Below are 12,344 nucleotides of genomic sequence, written 5' to 3'. Positions count from 1 at the left end.
CTCTTCTTAAAACATGAATCTTAATTGCTTATTCCTGTGTCCTCTGAAATCACACCTTTGGAAAAAGGAAGAAGAGCAGAGAAATAACAAAAGTAGCAGCTCAATCTACATCCAAAACATTCTTATCTGTCCTTAAAGAAAAATCCAGCCATGTTGATGTTAGCCTTTTAAGCAACACAGAGAAAGATAACTTTCTAACCTTGTTCGATGCTAAAATTTTAAAAATAGGTCTATCTAAAGGGTGAACTGAGAATTGTGCCCATTAATTTGATTGGTTGGTGGAGAATGTTCTGATTTATTCTTCCCTCAAGGAATTGGAAACAAAGTTTTACTTGAAATGATTATTTCAGAGGACTGAAATGTCTTACCAAAGTGTGACTTTAGTATACCATTCAGAAGAACAAATTATAGCATGTTCATTATTTATCTAATAATTTCATTGTCTCTATCAAGCCCAGAAAGTTATTTTAGTGTTTCCCTCTAGATTTTATGTATGTTAGGAGAAGGGAGGGAATTACTTTTACCACAACAAACATATGGGTGAAAATCTTGGGAAAGCTGGCATGCAGTCAGTAGTTTTATGTGCAGATAAAAACCTGCAGAAAATAGATAATGGCTTATTTTGCACCTATTTTACATATATTTCCCCCAGCTCACCAAAATGATTGTCTTCAGAATTTTTGTTCATTATTCCTTCACTGCTTTCCTATAATTGAGACCTCTGAATAAATACAGGGGCTGAGTTACAATTTAAAATAATGAGACTGCCAGGCCAATGTCCTTGCATGCAATAAAAGGGTGTGGGTTAATTGCAGGAGCAGATTTTTTTTTCCTCCTCATTTTCCCTTACTTTGATTGGTGGACTAGCACTTTAAATAAGGGTTTCAGCTCTTCCCTGAAATGAGAGGTACAGAGGGAATCCCAGGCACAGTCCAGAAAAAAAATTTAATCTTCTTTTCTTAGAACTATCTTGGTTGGTTGGCATCACCAGGCCCCGAGAGCTCAGTACATGCCAGCATTGAAGGTAAAATGTGATTTTATAATTTCCATGTGATTCATGTAAGTTCTTTTTCCTATCTCCAGGCAACTTTTATAGGTGATATATCTTCATTTGTCACCAGAAATTAAATAACTTATTAGAGAGCATTAGCATTTTCTACAAAAGAAATGCCTAATACCTTCCAGCTCAAGGTGGAGGGGAGGTGGGGGGGACATTGATCTATAGACCTTCTTTTTAGCCATTTGTGATTATTAATAACTGTGCCTAATATAGAAAAGTGTTAAAAGACAAATCTTTAGACTAATCAGATTTATGTGCAGAGGTCTACACAGAATCTTTTGGACTTTTAGAATAAATTTTAAAAGATAGTTCACATTTGAAAGAAAAAAACCTCAATTTTAAGACATTTTCCACTAAAATCAAAGGAATTAAATATGTGTTTCATTCTTATTAGAAAAAGATAAATTTTGACTTGGTTACCTGGAGAATCTAAACATAGAAGGATATACCTTACATATCTGCAAATAAAGGTTTATTATGAAGTGATTTTAATTGATTACATTTCCAGTGCATTTCAAAATTTGCTCTGAAACCAAGGGCAGTATTCTCCCAAGAATGGTGCTTAAAGAGCAAATTTTCACATAGTGGAAGGGATTTTTTAAATTGTTTTGTGAACTATACACACCATTTAAAGATGATCAGTTTCATAATGTAATGTAATTTAAAGACATTAAGTAATTCCTATATATTCAGTCAGGTTGTAGCCCATTAAAAAAAAATACTTAGGTACTGTTTTAATTTGATTTTCAATTCATTCCAAACACTAGTAAACATAAATCAGTTATTTGGCAACATTTAGTTGTTTAGTTATTGCTTTGAAACTGTTCGGAAGTGCAGTTTTTCATTTGAAATATTTTCTTTTAACCATCAAAATAAAGTCATCTTAAATCTCCAACTCCACTTTGTTTCAGATTTCACTTTTCAAAATGAAGGACCTGATGCTGATTCTGTGTCTCCTAGAACTGAGTTCTGCAGTACCGGTAAGTCAGTCTTCTAGAATGTTCCTGGAGCTCTGCAGACACAACACTGAAGGACATTAGCTTACAGGAACTCATTTGATTTAGCCACTGGTATGGCTCCTACTATGAGCTAAAAGTTATAGTTGACCAGACCTCATCCTACTATCAAAACTTATTATTTTTCTGTTTAAAAAGATATTTAAAATATTCTTAAGACAATGTCCACGTCTTGCTGCATTCACTTAAAATTAAAGGATTTATGTCTTCTCCACAAGAGTATTGCACATTGTTTTATCAACTACTTGCTACCATTATGACATTTAATTGGAAAGTGGAAGATTCTCCAAAAAAGTAAAGTACATTTTCTTCATCATTTTTACAACAGTATTAGCCAAATTGCTATGGTTACAAACAAGGCTAAAATTAGTAATTCAATTTGAAGCTAGTAATTAAAGAGTGAATTTACCTTATAAGGTATATATAAATATATGTGTGACTGAGTTTCTTAAATCAAAAATGCTATGGCAGTGAGGCTAGAGGTATATTCCAGGCTCTACCATATCATAAATTGAAATGATCCCATACAAAAGCAATCTGGTGAGCCCTGAACTATTCCATTCATTGCACATATATGTATTGCACATGGTTTTGCCATATGCTTTGACCCCACATCATGTTCCCCAACCAGAAGCATGGAGGCTTGCCAAACTTTTAATTTCTATATACTTATGCTTTATATCATCATATAATACAAATTGAACTCAAGTTTGCCCTCTAGGCCTTCCTACATGAAAATTTAAAAGAATATATTCTTTACTTTCTATTTTATTGCCTTACTTTTCTCTCAAACTAAACCAAATTTTGCTCCTAAAGAAACAAAATATTTAAAAAGCAGACCAAGGGTAGATGATTTCATGTAGGAACAAAATTATTAAATATTATGTTAATTTCCCCAATAAATTATTCTTCATTTTACTCCAAAGCTCAAATCCCATATATTTGTTAGAGACGAAGTACGTAAATGGGAATGCAAAGAATCAATGAAGCAATGTCCCCATATTTACATGTGTATTTCAGTTGAAACTACTTAGTTTACTCTTTTGTACTGGTTGGCTTTTTATTCCAGTTTGCAAGAAAGTGTATCAGTAGAGAGAATGCAAAGTTATTTTTGTTTCCATTTAGATGTTTCCTCAGCAACCTGGGACACCAGGCATGGCTAGTTTGAGTCTTGAGGTATGTATTATCAGAATATTTACATCCAGTCTTTACAATGGTGTAGTTCTGGAATAAGAAAAATATAAAGAACTCTTTCTGGTTTTGTTACCATAAGTCAGTGACACTATGACTCTGCAATCCTACAGAAGCTTATATTTACTGTAGCCTTACCTTAAAATTTTACTGTCACTTCAAACTGTCAGGGGTTTATTAATTTGTGGGCATTTTTGTGTGGGAAGGAGATAAGAAAGGTTTTGATTTGTTTGTCTTTTTTTTTTTTTTTCCAAATTGCTCTTCAAGCTGAATTTTAAGAGGCAAAGTAGGTAAATGGGAGGTGAAAAGAATCAATGTCCCCATATTTACATATGTATTTCAGGTGAATCACCTACTTTTCCATATGTGACCTTAATTAAATTCTACTTTTTCTCTCTTTTAATTAATGATAAAAGCCAAGTTCACTATTTTACTAGAATTAACAATAATGGTAGAACCCCAAGTAATATTTCAACTTTTCAGTGATAATTTATGACTATGTTTATTTTATTCAGATTGACCCACCCCTAAGCTTTGTACAAATAACACCATATGTTAAGAACATATCTTAAGAATCAGCTGTGTTACACAAGAAATATTTGTGGTGAACATTAACTCACATTTTTTTCTTGACAGACAATGAGACAGTTGGGAAGTTTGCAGGGATTAAACATGCTTTCTCAGGTAAATTTATTTACAATTGTTTCTTTTTGTAGGTAGTAACTATAGTGGTGGTAGTAATACCAAGAAGATTCATAAGATTTGTTTGAACACACTATCAAAAACTGGAAGAACAAATGAGTAATTGAGAAAACCTAAAACACAATGAGATTCTGGGGTGGAATAACAAGCAATATTGAAATTTCTTTAGTTAAAAAAAACCCTTTTGCAGTCCTCTCTGGTGGTGCAGCCAGTTAAAGCACAGCACTAACAAACTAAAGCCACATCAGCATGAGTTTGATCCCCACCCCAGAGGTGACCCATATGACGCAGCAGACCTCTTCAGACCCAAGCACTGCTCCCCTCAGCAGTGTCCTTCATAGATCTGCCTGTTCTGCTCCCTCCTATGTCTCTGGTGAATCTTCTCACTGCCCCTGCACCTCTGGCCTGTACCCCAGTTCTATATGCATAAATAAATAAATATTTTTAAAAATCCCTTTTGCTAGTAAACTTAATGTATATATATGTATATACAGCCTAAAATAGACATTAAAGGCTAAATCTCAAATAAATCTATGAGAATATTGAAGTCCAAATCAGATGAAATAGACATCTGTTAAAAGGGTGTTTACTATTCATAATAATTTAACCAATATCACTCTTACTTTTTAACTTATGTTTTATGGACCTTTTGAAAACCAAGTCTGAGCCAATACTGAAAACTAGTGTGCTTTGCTGGGATTTTTTCTCCTTTATTGACAGTACTCAAGATTTGGTTTCGGAAAGTCCTTTAATTCCTTGTGGATGCACGGCCTCCTCCCACCACATTCTTCTTTCCCATGGATGAGACCTAGGGAGCATGAAACTCAACAGGTAAGTCATATACTTCAATGTGCTTTAAATCTCAAACTTAGGGCCTCCCTGGTGGTATAGGGGTTAAATCTTAGAGCCCATTACTGGGCCTGGATTCAATCCCTGGCCAGGGAGGTGACCCACATGGCGCAACAGACCTCTTCTGACCCACCCGCTGCGCCCTTCAGCAGTGTACACCTTCATCTAATCTGCCTGTTCTGCTCCCCACTCTGTCTGGTGAGTCCTCTCACCTCTAGCACCTCAGGCCTACACTCCAGTTCTTGTATGCATAAATAAATATTTACCAGAAAAATAAACAAACAAATTTCAAGCTTGGAAATCTTTCCTACTTGCCTTCTCTACATTGCCATAGACTGGCCATAGGTAGCTGATTGTGATTAACAAAAAAACTATCCAGATACCAATAGAGCCAAAATCCCTAATTATTTTTAACAAAAAATAAGTTAGTCCCGATTTTCAACTGATTGTATATTTATTTCAGACAAGAAATGTGACCTTCGAAAAGATATGAGACCTATGTTAGTGATAGTAATAATAACAATCCACAAACTATCCTCAAAATGGAAGCAGGCTACATCCTGAGCAGGCTATATCCTGAGCAATTCTCATCTTCATCAAAATTGCCTAAGTAGTTTTTCAAAACCACATTTAAAATAATGCCAAACACACTGGCTAAAATATCACAAATTTATAGACGTCAATGGCTATATAAATCTCTAATCCACTATGTGTTTGGAGCCTAGTAAGCCAAATTGTAGGTTGAGAGTGAAAATGAAAACATTTGCGCATGGCTCTGAGGCTCACTTCTGACTGAGAGACAAGACAGCACCGTGTACATATGGAGACACGTGGTGAATCCCAGGAGAGCCAGAGGTGTTCAGGGCTGAAGAGCTGAAGCAGAGTGGACTGTTGTGAGATTTCATGCCACTCTGAGGAGTCTGCAACCAATCATGGCATGGTTGTTTTAACGGAATTTTTTTTTTAATTTATTTACTTATGCATACCGAACTGGGATACAAGCCAGAGTTGCAGGGATGGTGAGAGGATTCACCGGAGACAGAGTGGGGAGCAGTACAGTCAGATTGATCAAGTAGTCTGTTGAGGGGAGCAGTGGGCGGGTCAGGAGAGGTCTGCCACGCCATGTGGGTCACCTCCGGGGTCCAGGATCCAACTTTCAGTGAAGCAGCTGCAGCTAGCTTGCAGCTCTGCGTCCTAACCCGTTGTGCCACCAGGGAGGGCCCTATTTTGACATTTTAATTTCACATGGCCTTCCAAAAACAAGTAGGATCACTCATCAAGTCACATTTAGTGGAAGAGTAAATTTTATGAATTATGATCATTTGTCCATTTGAGTCCTTCCAAAAATGTCTCCCTGATGCAGGAGTTTGATTTTTTTCCCCATCCTCCTTTCATTAACTCGAGCAAATGTTTTACGGAGCTATCATGTGTCAGGCACCTATTCCGAGCAATATTAAATCCTTAAAGTTATAAAGATTACACATATAAATGAGACATTTTACTGTCTCTCAGTTAACTGGGGGATAAATATAACAAAAACTTGCAATCCAGTGAGAAAGTGGTAAAATAGAGATCTATGTAGGCAACTACTATGGGAACCCAAAAGAAACTAGGCTTCAGTCAGGAAGGTCCACGCAAAGTCCCATCTTCACCAGCAGAGGTCGTTCCAGAGGAAATGGGGAAGTCAGACACACACAAAACCTCTTTCATCAACATTGGCTCTATGTAATCCGTGCTTCCTTTATAAGCACAGCTTCAGCACAAGTCCTCTCGACGCCCTTCCAACTAGAAAGTTGCCCGAGTCTCCTGTTGCTTTAGAAATTCTAGATGCCACAGTTCAGTGAGTCATCCCTTCCTGACACTCCTTTCAAATTTCTCTGCAGTATGAATATTCTTTGCCTGTGCACCCCCCACCTCTCCCATCGCAGACATCCCTGCAGCCTCAACAGCCAGGACAGAAGCCTTTCCTCCTGCCCACAGTTGCAACTGCCATCCAGAACACCGTGCAGAAGGGAGGACCTCAGCCTCCAGTGTACCAAGGACATCCACCCTTGCAGCAAGCAGAGGAACCAATGATTCAACAGCAGGTGGCACCATCTGATGTGCCACCAAAGGCCAAGGTAATTCTCTGAAGGCAGACCAGGATAATTTGCAGAAAGAAAATCGATTTGCAGAGTACATTTAAGTAACCCAAGTTTTTAGGCGTAATACATGAAGATACCAATACATTTCTAAGCAGTGGACACATCTAGGGATAGGACATAAACATCTATTCCTGTCTTTTGCCATCAGAAACAGTTCATGAATTCTAAAAGATTCTGTGCGTGTAAAACTGGTTTCTTACTTGTAAAAATTGAAAGCCTTCAGAGGCAATAGTCAGAAAAATCTAGATATCCTATCATCAGGTTCCTTTCAGTTTTATAAGGCCTAACAGGGATGATTGATTAGTATTTTGCATTATTATTTCTCTCATAGTAGAGAAGACAACCATGCAAAAATACAAAGTATAATAAGCAGAAAAAGAAGGTACCATGTAACTAGCATATTGTAGGCATTTAACATTCCCCCATACTGTCCTGATGACAGTCCAGAAGGACAGGCTCCACTCTTCAGTATCCTTTTTAAAATGGAGAATTCAAATTTTTATGAGATTAGGAAGTTTTCCATTATTGCACAAACATTCAACAGCCGAACCAGGCCTCCAATCAACAAAGTATTCTCTGACTCCAAAATACTTGACTTTCTACTCTGCAAAACATAGTTAATCCACAATAAATATACTTCATCTCCCTGTGTATTATTTCAGTTTTACTACCAAAGGAAAAAAAAAAGTATTCTCTTGAGAATACAGATTATCTGTAATCTCTTGAGTTGTAAACCCATAAAACAGATGAAAGTGAAATAAACCCAACTTAGATTGCTTTATAATAATCATAAATAAGAACATGTTCAATTCACTTGTCTATGTTGACTGTTTTATATGTGTCTCTGATGCAGCTACCAGAAGTGGACTTTCCTGAGCTACAGGCGCCATCTGTAAGTATGGATCTCAGTGAGACACTTTCTTGGGGGAAATACCTATACTGCCAGAAGAAAAAAAGAGTCACTATTTTAAATTGTCCGATTTACCCATGAATATAAAGTATTTTGCGTTCCTTTATTTAAAAAAAAATCTTTTTTTATACTAATCCATCTTAAAGTGTGTTTCTTATAACTCTTTTACAGTAGTAAGGGAGATATGTATGTTTGAGCAGATATGAATTACTTGTTCTGTTTTCTATCACTTAAAGTTGTTCCCAATAGCCCGTCTGATAGCTCAGGGACCAGTGCCACAAAATAAACCATCGTCGGTAAGTTTTTTTAATGCCACTTCTTTGTAATTTACCGAAGAGTTTTTCCCCTGGAAATGCAGTTTGTGGTACTTATTGTATTTGTATTTACATTTAGCTTTATCCGGGAATGTTTTTCATGTCTTATGGAGCAAATCAATTGGTAAGTCTCTCTTATATGAAATACCATTTTATTGTGTTTGTTATGTTAAAATTCAAAATCACAAAATCCAGGTCTCACAAAATAGATTCTATAGTGTTTGAATGCCCAAGTTAACTGAAATTATAAGGAACATACTTCCTATTAAGTCTCTACCTGAATTACCCAAGATGACCACATTTATTCAATAGTAACTCACCTTTCCACTTTACTCCATCTCTCCACACAGCATTAAGACTGTGACTTCAAAAACAATGACTTTTAACTTTGCCCTGAGTAGTTCATAATATGATACAGTGTTTGTTTTTGAACAGAATGCTCCTGTCAGACTTGGCATCATGAGCTCAGAAGAAATGGCGGTGAGTAATATCTTCAGATTCCTCTTTGCCTTACTGGCAAAGAGAATTGTCAGAGGCATTGGTCATAAAATAGCTAAATATAAAGGATGACACTCAGATTGATCCACTCCAAAACCAGTAGCTTCATTATGAAGTAGTATGTGAAGATTCTACCACCTTCTTTACATAGTCATTTTTGAGTGATAACCATTTTTGAACAGAGGATTTTGCCTCATTTCTTAAATATTTCTTAAACAGAGGAGAAACCACTCTTGAAAAGTCATCATCCATTCAGCAGCAAGTCACTTATACCTCAAAACTGAGAAAGAGAAAAAAAAACTGAGTTTAAAATGTGATTAGTAATTTTAGACTATAAAAGTACAGTTAGTACAAGGGTCTCAAAGATGTATCTTTCTGATACACTCTGGTTAAAAGTATACTGTCTACTTTTTACTTTTTTTCTTCAAATAATCTTTCCAATGTTAACTGTTGCAACGTATTCCTTCCAGAGGCTGATATGTCCACAACATTTAGGTTAGAGAATTTGAAAAAAAAAATTACAATTTATTTTCTCCCTTTTTAGTTTTTACAAATTTTCTTCATGTTTTACAGCATGTTTCTTATGACCCTGATCTTTTACCTGTATATGAGTAAATGGTGTTTTAAGTAGCAATAAATTAATTAATCTTAAGATGTAGTTATTATAAAATTTAAAGTACAATAATAAGCTAGTTCAAGTAGTTTCTTATTCTGTTACAAGTCTAGAACTTGAACTCAGTCAACTCACAATTTGACCTTTCTCCTCAGAAATTTCTGTTACATGTGTTAAAGCATAACACAAACCCATCCCCCAACATTAGCAAATCATTATCTAGATTTGCTAGAAATCTTATCAAGTTAGTAATACACATCAGTTCTCTCACTGGAAGAAAACGTGCTTCTCACCATTGTTGAATGCCCATTGCTGTGGGGGCAAAGTGAATCAGAAAGGTTGCTGTTCTCAAGAATTTAACAGCCCCATTGTTAGAAAAGATAGGTGCAAGAACAGAGAGCATCAAATCATGTTTGTGTAAGAGAACTCAGAGAGAGAAAGGGCATGTGGTTAACTCAGCCTGGGGCTCAGAGTGCCTTCCTTGGAGGAGATGAAGTAAAAAGCTAGGGCTCCAGAGTTGAGACCAGGAGAAGGTAAGAGAAGTCTTGTCTATATGAAACCCACACTACTGGCTGAAATTCAAAGGCTAATAATCATCTTATAGCTCTAATTAATTTATGTATATTCTGCTTCATCCTCATGAAGAGCACAATAAATATAATCAAAAAAAAAAAATGAAGACCTTTTGAAATGAGGCAAAATGGTGAGGAAATGAGAACACAAATATTAAGTCACAAAACCCTGCATAATTGCTGTTAACAGCCCATGATTTGGGTTCCAAAGTTTGTGTCAGCAAAAGTGAAAAAGGAAACATGGTCCATTCTAGAGTTCTAAATGTCCACAGAAAATAGTTTAGAAAATATTTCGGTTCCTCCAGAAAAATCAAGATGTTATTTCTTACATGTATCTTAGGAGAGAAGGAACAAAAGGAGGGAGGGGAAAAAGGAGGGGGAAGATCCTCCAAAATACCCCTGTTTCTGTTTTAGAAAGGTGGGGCCCTTTCAGCTGCGTATTGTTTTCTTAAAATTAAAGTCAAATTGCCTTGTTGCCTGTAGTCTTGGTTCTGCCCTTCTGTCACGCTTCTCTCCTTCCTACCTTTTAGTCAGGGGTGGCAGCGGGTCTCCAGCTAACCCTTTTGCAAAAGTGGGCCTCCCCCCAGCCAAGAAAGTGCAGAATCTGCCCCCTTATGTTTCAAAACCACAAAATGTGGTTACAAAAAGCTATCAGCCTGTGTTCCCTATCGGTATGGTGCCCAGTAGATCTGACCAGGTATAACTGCATGGTATAGCTGATAATGATAATCTGTGATAACGGTGCCGTTGGCAAATGTGTTTTTCAAGGGAGGAAGAGGAGGTCCCATGGCATATGGATCCATGTTCCCAGGATTTGGAGGCATGAGACCCAGCCTTGGGGGGATGCCCCACAACCCAGCCATGGGTGGAGACTTTACTCTGGAATTTGACACCCCGGTTGCTGCAACAAAAGGCCCTGAGAAGGGAGAAGGAGGTGCACAAGGCTCCCCCATGCCTGAGGCCAACCCTGTCAATCCGGAAAACCCAGCTCTGCTTTCCGAGGTGGCACTTGGTGCCCTCGGAGGGCTCCTTGCTTCCCCTAAAGGCAGTGTTCCCAGCCTGGTTAAAGGCCCTGCTGGGCAGAGTTGGGGAACACCCAAGGTCACCCCAGCAGCTGCTGATCCACTGATGACCCCTGGACTTGCTGATGCTTATGAGACCTACGGTGCTGACATGACTACGCCACTGGGTCTCCAGGAAGAATCAACCACAGATGCCACTGTGTCCCCAGACACGCAGCAAACATCACTGCCAGTAAACAAGGCCCAGGAGCCCCAGATTACGCATGATGCCTGGCATTTCCAGGAGCCCTGAGAGCTTTGAGATGTCAGCCACTTTCTGTATGTCAGCTACTTTCTGTAGCTCCCCTGCTTTGTCCCATAGTGTATCTTTTTGCTATTTTGCTTCTGCACAAAAGCAGTAAAAGCACTAAGCATAGATTCATAAATATAAGTGGTTAGGAATAGTATAGGTCCTCTTCTTGCCTGCCTCCTCTTAATGAAATAAAGTGTGTCACCTGTCTCTGTGATTTAGGAATACTATTACAATCACCAGAGCTGGTCTAAGGATCTCTGCATTTGAAAATCACTGTTTCTTAGCCATCGTTAAGCATTATAGAATTTCTCTTACTGACATGACACTGTTATATCCAGGAAATGTGATGCTGATTTGGAAATTTTTCTCGAAGCAAAGCACAGATTCTCAGAAATATAAGCTATTTCACTGAAACATTATCAACAGGAATTGGTGGACAATCCCTGACTCATTTGTAGAGCATTTTATTTAATCAAGTAAAACAACATCTAGCCTATTTTAAATAAAGAGTTTCCTACTGAAAATATCAGGAATTCTATGCTTATTATTTATATCTATTTAAATGATTAAGAAAGGCATACCCATCCCATCTCTGCTCACTCCTTCAATGCACTCACTCCTTCATGAAAAATTTACCAAGTATCTACTGATGGACCAGACGCTATGCTAGGTGCCATGAGCTGGACAACCACAATAATAACTAAAATGGCCACTGTAGGCCAAGCTCAAGTACTTTAGAAGTATTATCTAACATTATCTCACAACATTGCAAAATAGAGACTCCTAAACCCACAACACATGTAAAAAGTGCTATGAACAAGCCAAGCACAGGATGGTCCCAGAGTCAGAAAAGAGGCACCTGATGGCCCTTAAGAGACACTGGAGCAGGCCCTCCCTGGTGGCGCATCGGGTTAAAGCACTGCACTGAGAAGCTAAAGCCACTTCCGCATGAGTTCGATTCCCGCCTGCCCCGGAGGTGACCACATGGCGAGGCAGACCTCTCCTGACCCATCCGCTGCTCCCCTCGGCAGTGTACTTCATAGATCTGCCTGTTCTGTTCCCCTCTCTGTCTCTGGTGAAGCCTCTTGCCGCCCCTGAGCCTCTGGCCTGTACCCAGTTCTGTATGTACAAATAAATAAATCTTAAAAAAATGGGAGAGAA

At 37.9% G+C, this 12,344-nt stretch overlaps 1 protein-coding gene across 1 annotated transcript; it reads left to right on the top strand.

Annotated features, from left to right (window-relative positions):
- Positions 1 to 1,009: 1,009 nt before the first annotated feature.
- AMBN (ameloblastin (enamel matrix protein)) lies at positions 1,010 to 11,183 on the top strand. The gene is made up of 11 exons (XM_004681235.1): positions 1,010 to 1,024; positions 1,972 to 2,040; positions 3,202 to 3,252; positions 3,904 to 3,951; positions 4,690 to 4,800; positions 6,702 to 6,938; positions 7,816 to 7,854; positions 8,109 to 8,168; positions 8,266 to 8,310; positions 8,622 to 8,666; positions 10,638 to 11,183. The coding sequence occupies exons 1-11, from the start codon at positions 1,010 to 1,012 to the stop codon at positions 11,181 to 11,183; spliced, it is 1,266 nt and encodes a 421-aa protein (XP_004681292.1).
- Positions 11,184 to 12,344: the final 1,161 nt, after the last annotated feature.

The sequence above is a fragment of the Condylura cristata genome, unplaced genomic scaffold (genome assembly GCF_000260355.1).
Source record: "Condylura cristata isolate star-nosed mole 26May11 unplaced genomic scaffold, ConCri1.0 scaffold00012, whole genome shotgun sequence".
Taxonomy (NCBI): Eukaryota; Metazoa; Chordata; class Mammalia; order Eulipotyphla; family Talpidae; genus Condylura; species Condylura cristata.
This window is presented reverse-complemented; position numbering and strand designations above follow the sequence as displayed.